This window comes from Impatiens glandulifera, chromosome 1 (assembly GCF_907164915.1).
Source record: "Impatiens glandulifera chromosome 1, dImpGla2.1, whole genome shotgun sequence".
In the NCBI taxonomy this organism is placed as follows: domain Eukaryota; kingdom Viridiplantae; phylum Streptophyta; class Magnoliopsida; order Ericales; family Balsaminaceae; genus Impatiens; species Impatiens glandulifera.
The window spans coordinates 24,258,680-24,279,316 of record NC_061862.1 but is presented as its reverse complement, the minus strand read 5'-3'; the positions used below and the strand labels follow the sequence as shown (position 1 = coordinate 24,279,316).

The window sequence follows — 20,637 nt, the reverse complement described above, 5'->3', positions numbered from 1 at the left end:
AATATCAAAGATTAAATAAAAAAAATCCGTTGAGGACCTTCGAGTCAATTAATTTGTATTTTTGATTTTTATTTTTAAATTTTCTTTTTTATTTTGAACTCTCTTTTATATTTTTTATTTTTGTAGTTATGTGATAGAAGTAATTAGAATTTGAGAATAAGAATTAATCAATTATTTATTATTGTAAATACTAAAATTTTATATACTCAATTTATAAAATTATAAATAATTATTATAATTATTTTTGAATAAATAAAATCAAAATAGTTTGAGATAAATATTTTACTCATTTTATCTCAAATAATTTTAAAAAAATCAAAAAAATTTAAAACAAATAATGTATGATAAATGTTGTATTCATTTTTATCTCAAATAAATAATTTATTAAATCTAAAAATATAAAATAAATAAAATAAATTAGCAAAATATGTGTCATATTTATTAAAAATATTTGTATATTTTTTTAAAAACTTAAAACAAAGACAAAAGGGTAAGAAAAAAAAATCAATTTCAAACAAATTATTAAACTTTTAAATCGCCTATAATTATGTGTGGCCGGAATTTAGAAGGATCGCTGCAGCAGGAACCACAATCTTCGGATAGGCGCTGGATTTTCATCCAACGCCCATGAGCCATCCGTGTAGCTCGCTGCAGCAGAAGAAGGACGCTTCCGCGCAGTAGAGGATCAACTAACACGCGCCTCATCGTCGTTAGCCTAATCGCGACGAAACACCCAATCGTAGACGAAACTCAAACGGAACGCCAATGGAGCGTCCACGTTCAAGTTTACACCCGAAACGACGTCGTTTCACGCTTGATTTGTCTTCTTCCACTCGACTACGAACAGGATAAGGATGGATCTCATCCTTGATTTGTCAAAGATGAAACTCTGTCAATAGTCTAACAAAACGGCTGATTCGAAAGCTGAAATGATCACCCTATCATGGTGATCATTTCACCTACGATCATAGGCTTCATCATGGCCTGATCATGCAAGTTGGATCAAGTACAACCAAAATACCATTGATGACTTTTGACTCAATCTGATCCACTTGCTTCACAAACCAACTTCGGAAGGCTATAAATAGCCCCCTTAAGGAAATCGAAGTCAAGAGATCCACTTTCAAGCCCTCAATCAAACATTTTTAGAAATCTGCCATTAAAGCTTTAAACTTTCTAGATTTTTGGAATTTTCGTGTAAGGCCCTAAGGCTCTAATCCATGCATTCACATAACTTCCCTAAGAGCTAAAGAGTGTTCTTCAACTCTCAATAAGCATTTAATCACCCTCTAATTCAATCTTTCAGTTTGAAATTGAAATTTTTATATTTCAGTTTTCACAGTTTCATATATTGTCTGGTTGTAGGATTTCCCGATTGGAAAACGATCCTAAGATCATTTACAAGATATCTATTGAAACAAAACTCAATCAATCAAGCTAAATAAAAAAAAAAACCTAAATTTTCAAAATCCAATTTTCTATTCTTGAGTTATTGCTTAAGAACAGCAACCCATAAAGCTTCTCAAAATGTTTGTATTGATGTTGAAAACCTATTTGGACTAGTTTCAATACATCCTGATCATGCTTGATCAAAAACAAGCAAAAAATCATTAAAAATGAAAATTTCAGTTCTTAAATTGATCAAAACGAACAACCAGTGTTCATGTTTTAGTTCCATTCAATCATATGAAGCATAAGGAAACTATTGACAAGCTCCTTACACATCATCAAATCTCAAAAACTAGAAACCCTTTTTTACCAAAATTGTTTGGTTTGAATGAAACCCCTTCCCGATCAAATGATACATTGAGATGATGATCAAAATGATCATGAGAGCTTTGTGAAGCTTCCCATGCCCTTGGATAAAAGGACCCGAGCCTTAAACAAAAAACATCAAAATCTACAGTTTTGATTTTCTTGAGGACTGAAAACCTAGGTTCGACAATGACCGAGAGGTCCGACCAAGGATTTTAGCATCCGATAGAGAATCTTCGAGCTTCGACCGAGAGGTCTAACTAATGATTTTCCGCATCCGACCAAGGATCCTCGAACCTTGACCAAAGGATCCTGACCGAGAATTTCCGCATCCAACCGAGGATTCCTAAACCTGACCGAGAATTCTCGAACTCGACCGAAGAATCTCGCACCCGACCGAGCATCCTCGCACCTCAACCGAGAGGTCCCTAGGGGTGTAAATAAGACGAGCCGCTCGTGAGTCTCTTAGTCAAAGTTCGATTCGTGTTCGATCAAAATCGAATTCGAGCCGAGCTCGAGCTCGAGCCAGCTCGTTTAAGATCGAGCCAAATTCGAGCTTATGTAAGACTCGTTTGATGGTTTGTCGAGCTTTTGCGAGCCTAATCATATAATTTTTTTATATTTTACAATCAAAATTTGAAACATACCCATGAGACTATCTATAGATTGATTGCTTATGTGCTCCCTAAAATCCAATTATCCACATAACCCTTTTATCTTTTTAATCATTATACAAAAATATTATATTTATTTAATATAACATAAAATATACATAGGGGTGATAAATATTACCGATATTATAGGTATATCAAAAATATCGTACCGCAATATATCGAGAATATCAATTTTTTGGTATACCAAAAAAAATAAGGTATGATACCGATACTGAAATTATTGGTACAGTAAAGGTATGCGATTTTCAGTATTTTGGTATATCAAGATATAACAAAATAATATTTATAAATTAAAAAATGGATTATATAATACTTATAAGGAAATAAATAGATATTTGATATTAATTTAATTAAAGCAACATAATTTTTTAAAATCAAATTAAAATATAATTATATTATAATATTATTTAATATATACAATGTATTTTATTTTATAAAATATAAAACTATTTTTATTTCATTATAGAGTGTTTTATTTTTTTAAATAAACATAATGAAGTCTAATATATTTTCAAGTTCATCTAAAATACAATACACGACCTAAAATTATTTTTCTTGTGAAGACTCTCGACTTTCATTTGCATCACTCTACAGTCCACACAACAATCTTCCAAGATGACTCCCGACTTCCACAACCATTTTGCAAGAAGACTCTAGAAACTGCCCTAAAACTCACTCCAATAAAACCCTAAATCTTGTCCAATTGTTGTTCTCTTTAAACACTAAATCTATACAGTAATTGTTGACATAACCCACTGTGGACAAAAGTTGTAATGCCCACTCCAACTATTCTCTTGAAGACTATATAAACTCTAGAGTAATATACATATGTCAAATGTCAAAACGTTATTTTAGTGTTCAATACCTTTGTTTTCTCTTATCTTTCAATTTCTGAAAGTTCATCTTCACAAAAAATAACTAAGCTGATGAATGGATTATCACATGTTAAATTTGGAAATTAGATTTAGCATATGCAACATATGTTTTTTCTTTCTCGTATATTTGTTTTGATTTATTTATTTATCTCTTAATCAGATTAATATATCTTAATATAAATATTGGTGTAGGTGAAAGTAACGAGGTTATTCTTAACTACAACCAACACACAAGAAAATGACAAGAAAATGATGAAGAAAAAAGAGGATGAGGGTTCCAAACAAAAATGAAAAAAACTTCAAAAAGTTTAGAATGATTTTGACATATTGGAGGAATCAAATAATATAAAAATGTACATATTGTAAATATGTCAAAATCATTCCAAACTTCTGAAGTTTTTTCCTTTTCTTTGTTTAGAACCCATCATCCTTTTTTTTCTTCGTCATTTTCTTGTGTGTTGGTTGTAGTTGAGAATAACCTCATTAATTTCAGCTACACCAATATTTATATTAAGTAGAATTGATGTATCTTCCATAGACATATATTAATATGATTAAAAGATAAATAAATGAAATCAAAAGAAATATATGTTGCATAAGCTAAATCTAATTTCCAAATTAAACATGTTATAATCTGCTCATCGGCTTAGTTGTTCTTTTGTGAAGACGAGTTTTCAGAAATTGAAAGATAAGAGAAAGCAAAGGTATTGACCATTGAGGGAATGTTTTGACATTTGTCATGTATATTACTTTATAGTCTATACAGTCTTCAAGATAATAGTTGGAGTGGGCATTGAAACTTATTGCCCATAGTGGATATATCAACAACTAATATCTAGATTTAGTACTTAAATAGAGCAACAACTGAACAAGATTTAGGGTTTTATCGGAGCGAGATTTAGGGCAGTCTCTGTAGTCTTTCTTGCAAAATGGTTGTGGAAGTCGAGAGTCATCTTGGAAGATTGTTGTGTTGTGTTGTGTGGACTGTAGAGTGAGATGCAAATGAAAGTCGAGAGTCTTCTCAAGAAGAATACTTTCAAGTAATGTATTGTATTTTAGATGAACTTGAAAATATATTAGACTCCATTAGGTTTATTTTAAAAAATAAAACACTTTATATTGAAATAAAAATAGTTTTATATCTTATAAAATATAATACATTGAGATTGTATATATATCAAATTATATTACAGTAAAATTATATTTTGATTTGATTTTCAAAAATTATATTTTTATAATTAAATTAATATCAAATCTTTTATTTCCTTATAAGTATGGTATAATATTTTTTAATTTTAATATTATTTTGGTATATCTTGATATACCAAAATATTGAAAATCTCAAACCTTTACCGTACCAATAATTTTGGTATCGGTATCATACCTTACTTTTTTTTGGTATACCAAAAAATTGATACTCTCGATATATTGCGGTACGATATTTTTGATATACTTATAATATCGGTAATATTTCTCACCCTATGTATATTTTATGTTATATTAAATAAATATAATATTTTTGTATAGTGATTAAAAAAAATAATAGGGTTATGTGGATAATTGGATTTTGGGGAGGCCCATAAACAATAAGTTCATATATAGTCTTATGGGTATGTTTAAAATTTTGATTAAAAAGTAAACATAAAAAAAATTATATGATTAGGCTCAAAAAAGCTTGACGAGCCATCAAGCGAGTCTTACCTAAGCTAGAATTTGTCTCGAATCTTAAACGAGTTAGTTCGAGCTCGGGTTGAATTCGATTTTGACCGAACTCGAATCGAACTTTGACCGAGCGGCTCACGAGCGGATTGGCTCATTTACACCCCTAGTTCTAGCTTTTCGGTTGGATGTAAAAATCATTGGTCGGACATCTCGGTCCTAGATGAAGAATATCGGTCGGACCTCTCGACCCTGGCTAAAAAGCCTCGGTCAGACCTGTTGGTCCTAACTAAGTTTTATCAGTCGGACCTTTCGGTCCTCAAGAACATCAAAATTGCAGGTTTTACAATTTTGATGGAGGCTTGGATTCTTAGATCTAAGGGCATGGGTAGCTTCACAAAACTCTCAAAAATATTTAGAACATCATACTAAGGTATCAATAGACCTGGGTGATGATCAATTTGTTCAAAACAGTTTATGTCCATAAAATCAGATTTTTTTTTAAAGTTGTTTTGAAATGTAAGGAGCTTGCCAATAACTTCCTTATACTTCATATATATGATTGGTACCAAAACATGAACACTGGTTGTTCGTTTGGACCAATTCAAGAACTAAATTTTTTAAATTATTTTGAATTTTTTTATTTTAATCAAATATGATCGGGATGGATAAAAAATGATCCAAATAGTTTTCCAATATTGTTATAAACATATTGGGGAGCTTTCTGGGCAGTTGTTCTTGAGGATTGGCCTAAGAACAACAAACTCAATTTTTGGATTTTCAAAATTCAAATTTGGGTTTATCTATTAAAGGTTGATTGATTGATTCTAACCCGGATAGAAAGCTTAAAAATGATCTTAGGATCAATTTTCAATCCTAAAATTCAACAATCATACAATATACAAGCTCATGAAGATTAAAATATAAAAATTTTAAATTCAAATTGGAAATATGAATTAAAGGATGATTGGAAGCATACCAAGGATTAGAGAACACTCCTTATATCTTAGGGAAACTTTGAGGATGCTCAGATCCAAACTTTAAGGCCTTATGTAAAGATTTCAAAAAATCCAAAAGCTTGAAGCTTTAATGGTGGATTTTTTGTAAATCGCGATTCGAAGCTAGAGAGTGGATCTCTTGGCTTCAGAATTGTTGAGGGAATTGTTGAGGGAGGCTAAGTCGGTTGATCCATCCAAGTGGATTGAATCAGCCAAAAGACATTAATGGCGTTTTGGCTGTTCTTGGATCAACTTGTCGGAATATGCATGATTGATGCCTAAATGTGTAGGGGAAATGATCACCGAAGCAGGTGATCATTTCACCTTTTGAATCAACCAAAAAGGTGGACTAACGGTAGAGTTCCATCTTTGAAAAATCAAAGATGGGATTCGTCCTTATCCCTCCGGCGATCGCGGCGAAGAAGACGAACTATGCGTAAAATGACATCGTTTTGAGAGAAAATGTGAACACAGAGCGTTTAGCTAAGTCATAGGCGTTCTGTTGCGTTGCGTTTCAGTTAACGGGCGTTAGCTGATTCGTTGTTACGTGGACGAGCGTTTCTTCGATTACAACGGGCTACGCAGGCGCTTCTTGAGCATTTGATGAAAATTCAACATCCATCTAATGGTCACGGTTTTGGCTGTAGCAATAAATCTGTATTTCGGTTACACCCGATTACATATTTATTTTTATTTTTATGTTTGAAATTGATTTTTCTTTTACCCTTTTGGATTTAATTTTAATATTTTAAAATACATAAAAAAATATTAAAATAAATATGACACATATTTTGCCAATTTTTTTATATTTTTGGGTTAAATAAATAATTTTTGCCCATTTCCTAAATTATTTATTTTAATCCCTTAATTTTTCTAAAATTATTTTAAGATAAAATGAGTACAACATTAATCCCAAATAATTTTATTTATTTGATTTTACCATTATCCTTAACTAATTAGATTTTATTTATCACAAAAATTAATCTAATCAATTATTTTAATTAGGTTTTGGCCTTGAGGTTAATTATTTTGATTTTATTTATTGAAAAATAAATCAAAGTAATTATTTAATTTTATAAATTGAGTATGTAGATTTTTATTGCTCACACTTTTGATTTTCTAAAATTAATTTGAGATAAAATAAGTACAACATTTATCCCAAATTATTTTATTTATTTTTCTTGGCCATTATCTTTTAATTAATTTAGGTTTAATTGTCATTAATCATTTAATTAGAAATTGACATTGATTTTAATTTTATTTATTCAAAAATAATCAAAATAATTATTTTAAAGTTTATTCATTGGGTATGTAAAATTTTAGTGCTAACACTATGACAATGCTAGTTACATCGTCTATTATTGCAGAATCCCACTTGGAGCCTAAATTCACATGTTACTACTAGTCATATCACTTCTAACCTTAATAATACTATTTCATTTTGTGATCATGTCAATATGGGAAAACACATAAATTATCTTTTTCAACTTATAAATCTACATATTTAGCTCATTTTTACCTAATTTATCCGGATGTTGTGGGACTTGATTCTAACTTTTCGTCTACTAATTGTCGTTATTTCGTACATTTTATGGATAATTTTAGTAAATTCACATGATATATCAGCTAAAGAAAAAATCTGATGTTTTGGATACGTCTATCAACTTTCTTCGACTCGTTAAAAATTTGTTTAGTTGTAAAATCAAAATATTGCAAACTGATTGGGAAGAGAATACCAAAATTTCAAACTATTAACAAATCATCATGGTATTTTATATCGCTTATATTGTCCACATACTAAAAAAAAGGTATTGTTGAACGAAAAAATTGTCACATACATAAAATGATCTTACTTTATTGTCTCATGCATCTATGTCACTATATTATTATGAAGTATTTAAAACAGCTACATATCTCATAAATCGTCTTCCAACTCCAACACTACATCAACGATCACCATTCAAAATTTTAAAAGTGTCTTCGCATTTTTATCTCTCAACATGTTAACTTTGTCGAACTCACTTTTCTATTAAAAAATAATGACTTAGTGCAATTGTCTCTACCATCTAATGATGTTCAATAATCTATTCCGACAAAAATACTACATGTACCACCTCATAATAATTTGTCATCTTCACAATTTTCTTGTATCATTTCACCAACACCCATGAATATTACATATTTTACTCCATCAAATATTACATATACTATCTCACTTTCACAACAAATTAGTATAATAAATCATTCGCCTACATGTTTTAATAATGGTCATTCACATTAAATCACGTTATATACATTCTTATGCTCCATTTGTATTACTTCCGCTACCACACCTATGTGTTTTACTAAGGCTAATAATGATCTACAATGGTGACTTGCCATGACGGACAATATAATGCTCTTGTTCAAAATAAAACTTGGTATATTATCCCTTGTACATCGTCACACAATATCGTTGGTGATAAATAAATTTTCAAACTCAAACACAACTCAACTGAGATAATTGATCATTACAAAACACGTCTCGGTAAAATATTTTCATCAATAACAAAACATTGATTATGAAGAGACTTTCATATCAGTGGCCAAACATACAACTATTCACATTTTTTAACTTTGGTCTCTAATCAATATTTTATACATCAACTTGATATCAACAATACATATCTTCACGGGTCTTTAGATGAAGAAGTTTAAATGTCTCAAACATTTGAATTTGTATATCTAAATTTTCCTAATCACATAGTCAAACAAATCAATATATGGTCTCAAACAGGCTCCTTAAACTTGCTACTCCACTATTCGTAGTGCTCTAGTGTCAACTAGTTTTACTGAATTCAAGTTTGACAAAATTTTATTCATATGTCATCATCAACAATATCCACATATTTTATGGCATATGTGAATGATATTATTCTTACATTAAATTCCCAATCATTTGTTAAAAAAAATATTATTCGTTTAAAACATCTATTTCTAGTTAAAGATTTAGGTCAAATACACTACTCTTTTGGCATTAAATCAACACGTACCAAGGATGACATGTTTCTTTGTCAATCCAAATATGTGGATGACATTCTAACTCTTGAAAATATGCTTTAATTTAAGTTGTTAAGTCAAAATAGTTAATTAATTGTTAATATTAATTAACTATTAGCATATTAATAAGAACGTTACTGTGTTAATTTAATCCTGTGCAGATTAAGAAAACCAGAAAGAAAAAGTTGTCCGGTATTTTGCAAACTTTGGTTTTATAAAAGAGGCGCTTCCGGTAGTTTGTAAAATTGGTATTTTACAAACACGCTTCTGATAGTTTGTAAAATTGGTATTTTACAAACACATATCCGGTATTCTATAAAGATCAGTATTTTATGAAGCGCGCCCGGTTTGTTCGCTCTCCGGTATTATATCAAAGTGCAGCCACTTATTTACGCATCGGTTTTATATTAAGGGACGCGTTCGGTATTTTGCAAATCGGTATTTTGTGAAGACGCGTCTAGTTATTTGCAAGTTCGGTTTTGTACTGAAGCGTATCCAGTATTTTGTGGAGCGTAACCGGTTTGTTTGATCTTCGACATTTTATCAAAACGTAACCGGTAGTTTAGATTTTGTTATTATATCAAAGCGTATCAGTACTATACACATCGGTTTTATATTAAAGAAGCGCGTTCGGTTTTATCTTCTGGTATTATATAACTTTGGTTATATAAGAAGCACGTCCGGTTTTATCTTCTGGTATTATATAACTTCAGTTATATAAGAAGCACGTCCGGTTTTATCTTCCGGTATTATATAACTTCGGTTATATAATAAGCGGATCTGGTATTTTATTGAAATCGATTTTTTTCAATAAAATCGGTATTATATTAGAGCGCTTCCGGTTTTTCCTACTTCTTATAATTTACTAGCCTCGGTACCATGCAAGGACGCTTCCGTAGTTGTAGACGTCAACTTTATACGCCCTAGATACTTATTTTCATTCTTGTGCAAAGACTGATGAAGATCTTTCGGTAGCAGCGGAGCTATGCCAAAAGAACTAAAGACGAGTCAAACCTTTTGAGATATACGCTCCTCGTACATCGTAATCCAATTAATGACAGTTTGTCTTACTATCATCCAAGTACAGACAAGATCAAATAATATCTCATCTGATGTACTCTCCTAGAACTCAACCAATCAAATAAGGACTGACATTCTATGAAACAAATGTGTCCGTTATATGACTGTTGCAGCTTGCCTACTTAAGAAGAAAAAGGACAACTTTCTTTATAACCTTTTGACAATAGAAATACAAGATAAAACGTCTCTTGAAATATTGTCATTCACAACTCTCTCAAGCTCTCAAAAAAATCATAAAAGTTCTCAAGTTTACTAGAGTGTTAAAACTGTATTACATACTATCTATTCTGTGTGAGTTGGTTAGTATTGTAAGTTGACGGAATTTGTTTTTGCTCAACAGAGTGAGTGTGTTAGGAGTTCGAAAACAGACAGTAATTAAGTCCTGGTTGTTCGGCTAGGTTTGTACAAGTGTTGTATTTAAACAAAATCTTCTAGTGTATATCCTTCTCAAGGTTGAGAAGAAGGGGTGATGTAGGAGCTTTTACTCCGAACATCCATAAAACTTCTTGCCCCGTGTGTTCCTTTCTTTCAATCTCATTCACGTATTGCTTCAAGTCTAAACAAACTATTCCGCACTTAAACTCGGTTTAAGAGTTTGTGAAGGCTTGCGTAGAATAGAAACGGATATTAACTTCTAACAGAGTTAATATCAAACGAAGTGTGTGTAAGCGTTCAATGTAAGCAAACCCCCGTCTATATCGTTGATCCTGATCCTAACATAAACTTATACATACTCCTATCTCTTTTGACTCTTCTCCCTCTAAATATGATGGAGATCCTTTAGAGGATCTTTTCCAATATCAAAGCATAGTAGGAGCTCTTCAGTATCTCACTCTAACTCGTCCTGAGTTAGCTTTCGCTATTAATTGAGCATATCAATAATGCAATTTTCGACAATTTCTCATTGGACAATAGTAAAACACATTCTATGATTCCTCAAACACACTCCTTGTCATGAAATCTTTATTCGCTCAATGTCACCGCTCATACTTGCCACCTATTTTAATGCTTATTGAGCAGGATGTCCGGATCACTGTAGATCTACAACCGACTATTTCATTTTTCTTGGCGATAATTTAAATTTGTGAACTCTATGAAATAACAAGTTGTTATTTCGTTGTAGCACTAAATTTAAATAGTCTGAGAGTATCTTTATTATTAAGGTAACCAAAATTGAAACAATAATTAAAGAGAGTTTTCTAATTAAGAGAGTCTGCAATCCTTGTAGCAAGACAATAAGAAGTTGCTTCAATGGTGATCATCGGATTAACACCAACCGCCGTAGGCAAAACACTAGCATCACAAACAAACAACCCCTCCGCCTCCCAAGTCTCACCTCTATCATCAACCGCCCCTTCTTTCTCATTCATCCCGATCCTACAACTCCCCATTTGATGCGCCGACGAATAAATTTTCCAACTCTTCGACATCGATCTCGGCCCATCACCCGCCCTACTAACCCTATCAACAAACTCATCCAACTTCTCTTCCTTCATCCCATCTCCTCCCTCGCCGCATTTCATCCTCAATCCATCGCTCTGTTGCGTTCCCACCTCAACCGCACCGGCAGCTATCAAGATCCTCAAAACCTGTCTCAACCCTGCTTTCATATTCTCCCTGTCAATCGGATCGAATTCGTAACGTATCTGTCCCTCCTTCCTAACCTCGCCCGAACCCCTGTCTCGTATGAGAGAAAACAAATGGCATGTTCTTGAATACTTCATCAGTCTCTTCTTTAAATCCATCCCGGATTCCCATGGCGTTAAGGCCGCGAATTGACCCGGACCCATTATCGGTGACTCCACGATGGCTCTCACGTTCGTTTCATCTTCGTCGGACATTACCTTGTTTAAGGAAGTGATTATTCCTCCCTCGTAGTTTTTTCCGGTCAGATCAGGGTTTTTTGATTCCGGGAAGTATCCCCACGCCATTAGAACCGGGTGGAGATGCAGGTTTCGCCCAATATGTTTGTTTTTCAAACCACTCGCTAGCAACAGAGGCGGCGTCAGAAGTGACCCACATGCGGAAATCGTCGCTCTGGCCTCGATCTTGATTTGGGTTTTTCTTTTTGTAGGGTTTAAGGTTTGGGCGATGACTCCAACGCACTTGTGTTTTCTCAAACTACTGTTATTGGTGTTCTTGATTAGTAAAAATTTAATGGCTTTGTATCCGGTTATGATAACTGCGCCGTTTTCGACCGCGTCCACCAACCAAGTCGTGTCTGTGCCGCGTTTCTCTCCGGTCCTGCAACCGTAGCAACAGAAGCTGCAGTTATGATCCTCAGATGAGTTTCTGGGGACGAATTCTGCTTTTAGTCCTAGCTTTTCGCAGCCCTTACGAAGGACTTGGTTTTGGAACCCTTCGCGATGGCATTTCTGGGTGGTTGTGACGTCAATTCTCTCGCATACTTTTTCCATCGCGATCGCGTACTCATCGGTTTTGTAAAATGGAACATTCCTTTCCTCTGCCCATTCTCGTAGAACAAATTCCGGAGTTTTGATAGACGCCGACCAGTTAATAGCTGAGCCGCCTCCTACTGTCGATCCAGCAACTATCATAATCTTCCCGTCTAGTGTTTGAAGCATGCCACCTTTTTCATATAATTGTTCAAGCGAAGGTCCTTCTAAAGACGAATAATCATCTCCATGGAAGTAATTCCCTTTCTCAATAACAACCACTTTCAGTCCCGACTTTGCCAGCACCGCCGCCGCGACACCTCCACCGCAGCCAGATCCCACAATCACCACGTCGCATGATATCTTAACGTTGTTAGAATCATCATCATGAGTGATTTTAAGGCCTTTCTGGATTAGGGATGCTATGAGGGTATCATCATTTTCAACTATTCCCTTTTGTAAAGGCCGCCTCCTGTCGTGATGATCCATGGTTTGCTTTCTTGACCTGTCGACATGATATCCCATGGCTGCCCATGAAGGATTGTCGAAGTTATGATCATTTACCTGATATGGGTCGAAATAGAATAGAATCATTTCATTATTCTGAACAAAAAAAAACAGGGAAAGATGCGGAAAAGGGTTGATTAATTAATTACTCGAGAATAGAAGATATAAAGGAGCATGAATTTGATGAGAACGAAAGCGAGCCTGATTGGAATGAAAAACAATGTATTGTTCATCCATTTATGGATGACTTTCTCCCTAGCGGCTAAAGGCATTTGAGAGAAGACATTTGGCCATGCCCATTTGGTAGAAAGACAATCTGTCCCCGAGATGAATAAAGTTCCAAGCTTTGTTGAAAGGATTCTCAAAACAAATCTTAGCAATATCATTGCTTCCCCCACCCTTTTCTTCACCATCTCCGCCACCTACAAATCATCAACATTGGTTTATCAAAACAACAACAATCAATAATAATAATTATGGGTTTCTAACTAGTTTACCTCATCAGGAATTGGATTCTGAGAACCAGAAGCCATGAGAAATTGATTGATATTGTTATTTGAAGATTGATCAGAATTGATCAATGAAACGGGTTGTATGAAGGTTTCACATATACTGGCCAGAGTATCCATTTCGACTGAAGATAATCCATGACTGTACTTGCTTTCTCTCCTTCTTCCTCCCCTCAGTAATGGATGACAATCTCTCTCCATCTCTATTTTCTCCATCTTTACTCTCTCTCTACTCTCTCTATATATATTATATTAATGATCTTCATATTGAAACGTTCATTGAAATATTTTAATATTTAATCTTTTACCATCTTTTGAAATTTTAATTAATTAAAAATATATTTTATATCTTTTTTACTCTTATCTTATAATTTCATACTCATGTTATTATCAACATATTATGTAAATATTAATTGTTTTGAATATAATAATTAATTACTTTATATAAACATTAATTAAAGGTCATTTCTTCATAATAATTTTTGACTTTTTTTTATTTATTTCTAAGAATGACTAGGATGATCTTTATTATTCCTCTTTATAGGAACAATTTTAGTGGAAAATAAATGATGATTTTTAAAATATTTTGAAGAATTTATTATTTTAGTTTTGGGGTTTTTGGATTGTAAGTCAAACATATGATTTTATTTGACATTTGTTCTAACATGCTATTCTTGAAAAACTCATCTTCATTGATTAAGCATTTATTATATAAATAATTCTTCAGTTTTATAATTTAACGTGATTTCCAAAGTTATGTTTATAACTTTTAGAAAAAGTTCAATTAATTAATTGACAATCAAATTTTTTAATTTGTTTTCAGTTTTAATTTTGTAAAGGATTTATTATTTTATAATATAACATTTTGAGAGTTCATAAATATTAAAAAATGTATTTAACTATCTTAAACATAGTCAAATAAAGATATTGATAATTATCGGATCAAAGAGTCTTTTTCAATGTAATTCAAAATAACTTACAAGATTACCGGAAAAAAAGTTTGTAAAATCATTTTCATTTTTGATGTTTACAAGTATTTTTTGTAACAAAGTGAATATTTATATTCGGCTTTTCTAGGGAAAAAGAATAAGTAAATACGAGATTAAATTTGTTGAAAAATCAATGTGAAACTAGTTTTGTGTTATTTCATATAAAATATTGATAGAATTAATTCATAAAAAAACTTAAGTTGTACATATTTTATGTGAAAAAAATATATTATATAAATATAAACATTATTATATATTTTGACATGTTTTGGGTTTGATTTGAAACAATTTTTGTGCCAACCAAATTTTTATTAGGAAGTTTAAATTTAACAATAAATAAAATTATAAATTCTTAAATTTAAAAGGTTAAACATAATAAAATTTTGAGGATAGATAGATGAAGAGAATTTGGGACAGAGAATATGTGAGGGAATGATTATGACCATATCACTTATTAGGACAGGTATAAGAGGGAGGAAAGAAAAGAGATAAAATTTGTTATTTTTTTAACTAATATCATTTCTTTTTTTAAATTCTCTCTCAATCATTTCTCTAAAATTCTCTCAATCATTTCTCTAAAATTTTAAGAAAGAAGGTTATGAGTTCAATTCTCACTTATTTTAAGTTGTAGTTAAGTGTATAATGGTAGCTTAAAAATATTATAAATGATGTAAAAGTATTAAAAATGTATTTATTTGAAGAAATAAAAAATAAAAAATATGGATTTGACAATAATGAATGGGTAAAGGCTTGAAATGTGACTATCCAATCCAAATTATTTGATATAATTTTTTAATATTATCTTTTTTATTTATATTATTGTACTTAATAATTCGATCTATATAAAGCCTGAGATGAATGGTGGAGATGAAGTTTAAAATTGAATAATTATATTATACGGAAATTTGGAAGAATATCAATTTTATTATCGAACTATAACGGAATATTCATATATATTACTAAACTAATTTTTGTTCGTTCATACCACTTTAGTTGAACTTAATGTTCATCTATATCCCTAATTAACAAAAACATTCAAGTTTATTAAGTTTTCTGTTAAATGATGACGATGACACGTGTGATTCACATGTCATTTTTTTAAAATTAATATATATTATATTTTTAGTTTTATTTACCATTTTTAAATAATAATTTTTTTACATTTTAAAAGGCATTAACCAAACAATCTAGACATTTTGAGAGGCATTAACAATAATTCATTTTTTTAATTAATATATTTTTAACATTTATTTTTATTCGAATTTTATTATTTAGAAATGTTAATAAAAATAAATGTTGAAAATATATTAATTAAAAAAAATGAATTATTGTTAATGCCTCTCAAAATGTATAATTTGTTTGATTAATACTTTTGAAAATGTAAAATTAAGTTTTATTATTTAAAAATAGTGAATAAAAAGAAATATATAATATATATTAATTTTAAAAAACACTTATCAATCACACGTGTCATCATTTAACGGAAAATTTAACGAGTTTTGAATGTGTTTGTCGAGTAGTGAAATAAATGAACATTAAGCTCAACTAAAGTGGTACGAACAGACAAAAATTAGTTCAGTGATATACATTAATATTTTATTATAGTTCGATGATAAAATTAACATTTTTTCAAGTAATACCAATTTTGAGTAGGAAAACTTGCCCATTTATTTGACATTTTAAAAAATATAACAGTTGAAGTTATTTTTAGTCTCCTTGATTGGAAAATATTCATATAATTTAAAAAATAATAAATTTTTATTTATATTTCGACCGAAATTCTATTTTTCAAAAATCTTCCACCATTTATAAAGTCTCGAAAATATCGATAGTCACCTTAGAGTAGTTGAAGTTTTGGCCATCGCAAAAAATTCAGAAGCAAACAATTCCAATGATACTACTAGTTCGATGGATTCTTCAAACATAGGATATTATCGGTAATCTTACTTTTAAAAGTTGTCAAAGAGTTGTTAACAAATGAAAAAACTAAAAATCACATAAGGAGAGAATAAGATTATTTTGAGTTGAACTGTTTTTTAATAATAAAAATAAGAAAAAGTCTCTTAATAGTTAGTAAAAATAAATAAATTATATTATTCAAATGAATTAATTAATATTTGACTATCTTAACATTAAAAAAATATGAGTAGAATTCAGCATTTTGTTTTTTAACCATTCAAGTTAAAGAAAAATGATATGGTAAGACAATCATGTTAAGAAATATTAATACATTAAATTAAAGTTTATAAGTGATCTGGTTATTATATTAAAATAATGAGAAATACTTTTGTACCGCACTTTGATTTGTCAAAATAATAAAAATATTTCTCATTTTTTTATAATTTTTTAAAAATATATTTTTTCTTTCTTACCAAATCAGGTAGGTGTTGTAGCCTGTATGAGATGATGGTGTTATATAAATGTGATGTATATATAATTTCTCTAAAATAATATATTGTTACGTTTAATTATTTAATATGATAAAATTTTATTTTTGTTGGCAACTAAAATTATTATTATTAAGAAAATGGATTAATAGATTAAGGATATTTGTTTCAAATGAGTTAAAAATGGAAGTTTTACTTATTGTATTAATTCAGATCTATATATATATACATATTGCAAAGCGTCCAAAGATGATATTTTTTTGATTTTTGGAAGACGGAGTCTTTTTCCTACGCTGGATCCGAACTTAAAGTTTAATTTAGTTATCGTGAACTAATTGTAAAACCATTGCAATTTTTTTTTGGAATTATTTATTCGGACAATTCTAATTTATCGAACCAGGTACTTATTTGTAATGACATTTTATAAAATAATTTATTTTTATAAAAAAAAAAACTTTTATTTTTTTCATACTAGTTCATTCTTTTTCATCAAATTTTAGTAATATATTGTTTTGTTTTAAAATTCCCTATAATCATATATTGATATATATATATGATTTCATCCTCTCTGACAATTAAAAAAACTTATATTTTTTTCAAAATCACCGCTATAAACATTGTTTATTTAAATAAATTTCAGCTGAACAAGTTCTAAATGTATAGAATCTTAAAGACATTTAAATGGATATGAAGTTAATTCAATAAATTAAATATTATGTATTACTATTATTTAAAACAAATCTAGTCTCAACTCTATGAATAATTTGTTTCCCATGCCCAATTTCAATCAAATAGCCAGGTGATGGGTGACACAAACACAATTTAAAACAAAGAAACATATTTTAGTTTAATTCTTCAGGGTAGTTACATGCATGAGAAGCATCTGGACAACATCGTTAGAGATTCTCGCAGACTCTACCTTCAAGCGATGAATATTTTCTTCGGTTTCTTGTTCAAGTCGCTTCACATTAGCACTACAATCTCCACTACTCTGTTAGGCAATTTGGTTGGTTAAAATAAGAGTATATTACAAAGTGTCCAAACATAAATGCAAGTATTTGAAGCTATAACCTATCTATCTATCTAATGACTGATGATTGATTGTGAACACAAAATGATCTTTACCTCTGCAACCTTTCTTTGGAACTCGACTTCCATCTGAGCACGGAATTCAGCTATTAAGACGGTTGTTGTGATCAAAAGTGTACTCGAGAAAATTCAGCAAAGAGATACATATCATGAAATTTGCTTCTAGGACTTGAAACATCTATAAGAAGATGCCAGAGAATGAGTTACACCTTCTCTTCAAATATTTTAAACCATTGCATATCTTTTCATCTTGTTGAACATGACAATTCGATTCAATTATCATAACAACAACCATTGCATATATATTATTGTCTTTGCATTTGATTGCAAATATCACTATTGTATCTCCCAACACCATTTGAAAATATGCTTCATCATCAAGAACTTGCAAATGATAGTGTTAACATTTCTAGCACAAATCATCTCAATCACATAATTCCATTAAAACTATTCAAAATATCAAAACATAGAAATGCGATATATCAAATCCATCCAGGCATTCCTGTAACGAAACAGAAATGTCTTTTGGCTAGAAATCAGAGAACACACAGCTGTAGCAAAAATTAGAGAATGTGGATGAATATGAACCAGTTAGCTGGCCGTAATGATCGCGAATCGGAGATGAGGTATCTAATATTGCTAAGATGCGATCGCAGCACGAGATAAACAGGGCGATCTGCGTTGAAGCTTCCTTTTTTGGTATCTTCTCAACTCCAAGCTAAAGAAAGGGACTGAGTTTGGCCTTTTTAGTAAGATAAAACATAAAATTATATCCTCTGCATTGTTTTTTTAGCAATTTTTAAAATAAACAATTCAAAATTTTATATCTTTCAATTATAATACAAACTTATAATGTTTTGATCCATGTTTTTGTGCTAAGTTAAAAAGGTGAATACCTACTTGTATAATACATGAATTAAGGTAAACAAATTTTAAGAGACTTTTATAAATATGACAAAATTCAGTATGAAAACTAAACCAAATAGAACACAAATATTTTCAGAGAAAAAAATATAATAATTTATTCAATCCAGCAAGTTCGTCGAGCAGATCACGGAAAACTACTCGAAGCAATTTTGCTTGCAAAATAAACATTTTTATTCGTCACGGAAACAAGCAACCAATACAAACCTCCCCACAATAACGCAGTTTAAATAAATCAAATTGAAGGGTGGCTACAACAAACACAAGCAAAACAATCAGATGTTGGTTCAATTCTTCACGGTAGTGACATGCCTGAGAAGCATCTGGACAACATCGTTAGAGATTCTCGCAGCCTCTACCTTCAGGTGTTGAATCTTTGCTTCGGTTTCTTGTTCAAGTCTCTTCACATTAGCACCAGAGTCTCCACTACTCTATATTATTATTCACAGATTAAATGAAGAATTAGAACACATGCAATGCTTTACCAGTAAGTTTCTCAATGGTCTGTTACTAATTTTCAGATTATTTTTTACCTCTGCCACCTTTTTCTGGAACTCTTTTTCCATCTGAGCACGGAATTCAGCTATTTCCTTCTCTGCTTCTTCCTTGGCCTGTTTCAGTCTAGCCGTTTTTGCTGTCAATGGTAAGAAACAGGGAGGTTCAGTGAGCTGAGTCTACCCTTTTTAACAATATCCAATGTTATCATCATCTATATCCATCTCACAGTTTATCATGATCAGAAAGATTAAACAAATAATATGAACATACCAGTTCTGGCACCATTGACAATGTGCTGAGCTTCTTGCTCTGCAGCAAGCAAGAGCTGAATTCCATTTTGGCTTCTGTTTGCTTCCATGCTTGGTCCTAAGTTCAAAACAACTAATCCAAAATTAAGACAACCGTTGAGATCAAAAATATACTCGAGATTATAGAGCAAAAAGCTACAAGAAGATTTTGCCAGTTTCCGAGAAAGAGGCATTCTTAGAAACTGAGAGAACAAGTAATTGTTTATGACAGTTGAAGAAACTATGTCATTTAGCGTTAACCAAACATTGCACCATCCTTCTTTCAGAAAAGGATGTCAAAATGATAATATCACTAGGGAAGTGCAATTTACAGGATTCCAGTTGCAGCTCATAATCCATTAGAATACATCAAAATAAGTGCTTTAGCAAACAAAACTTATACGTCCATGCCAAGAATTGGTCAAACAGAAAGAAAGAACAGTTAAATTGAAGAAGACAAGTGAGAAAATGTGAAAACTACAATATAAGCACATTTTTATCCTTTCCAAGAGGCATTATTCCAAAGGGTTGTAGATTGTTTGTCTTCTCCAGGAAGGCTCATTTATGCATATTAAGAAATTCTTCTTCATTTTGTATTGCTTATAAATCGTGCTCTCCTTGTACTAATTTATTATTCAAATATATGTAGAAAACATGGTCTTCTCTACACAATTCTACGGAAAGATAGAGGATTCTACGCAATTTATGTATTCTTACAGGAGAATACCAATGAACAATTCTTTCCTCAAGGCATCAATATCATAAACAAAAACAATACATACTGGAAAATGTTCTAAATTAGTGAAAAAGGAACTTCATAATAATATGAATACAGCTAAATTGGAATATAACTGAATCACTTCCATCTTACAATGTATCTTATTGCTTTTCAGATGACAGGAATGATCATAATCGTATATCACAACAATACCTAAAAGAATTTTAGATGTTCCACCAATAGAAAATACACT

General features: G+C 31.0%; 2 protein-coding genes across 2 annotated transcripts; both read right to left on the bottom strand.

Moving 5' to 3' along the window:
* Window positions 1-11,279: 11,279 nt before the first annotated feature.
* LOC124922234 (long-chain-alcohol oxidase FAO1-like) lies at window positions 11,280-13,693 on the bottom strand. Its single transcript, XM_047462968.1, has 3 exons — window positions 13,481-13,693; window positions 13,133-13,405; window positions 11,280-13,040 (listed from the first exon to the last, which is right to left on the bottom strand). The coding sequence occupies exons 1-3, from the start codon at window positions 13,691-13,693 to the stop codon at window positions 11,280-11,282; spliced, it is 2,247 nt and encodes a 748-aa protein (XP_047318924.1).
* Window positions 13,694-18,953: 5,260 nt separating this feature from the next.
* LOC124920937 (V-type proton ATPase subunit G 1-like) lies at window positions 18,954-19,815 on the bottom strand. The gene is made up of 3 exons (XM_047461527.1): window positions 19,650-19,815; window positions 19,415-19,515; window positions 18,954-19,312 (listed from the first exon to the last, which is right to left on the bottom strand). Exons 1-3 carry the CDS (start codon window positions 19,735-19,737, stop codon window positions 19,169-19,171), a joined length of 333 nt encoding a protein of 110 aa, XP_047317483.1. The 5' UTR covers window positions 19,738-19,815; the 3' UTR covers window positions 18,954-19,168.
* Between the last annotated feature and the right edge of the window lie 822 nt (window positions 19,816-20,637).

Excerpts from the sequence above, each read along its gene's own strand:
- LOC124922234 (XM_047462968.1), bottom strand. The coding sequence starts at position 13,693 with ATGGAGAGAGATTGTCATCCATTACTGAGGGGAGGAAGAAGGAGAGAA. Across the intron at positions 13,406-13,480 it reads AGAATCCAATTCCTGATGAG|GTGGCGGAGATGGTGAAGAA; the intron begins GTAAACTAGTTA and ends GATGATTTGTAG. Across the intron at positions 13,041-13,132 it reads TTTATATCTTCTATTCTCGA|GTAAATGATCATAACTTCGA; the intron begins GTAATTAATTAA and ends GACCCATATCAG.
- LOC124920937 (XM_047461527.1), bottom strand. The coding sequence starts at position 19,737 with ATGGAAGCAAACAGAAGCCAAAATGGAATTCAGCTCTTGCTTGCTGCA. Across the intron at positions 19,516-19,649 it reads TGTCAATGGTGCCAGAACTG|CAAAAACGGCTAGACTGAAA; the intron begins GTATGTTCATAT and ends TACCATTGACAG. Across the intron at positions 19,313-19,414 it reads TCCAGAAAAAGGTGGCAGAG|AGTAGTGGAGACTCTGGTGC; the intron begins GTAAAAAATAAT and ends ATAATAATATAG.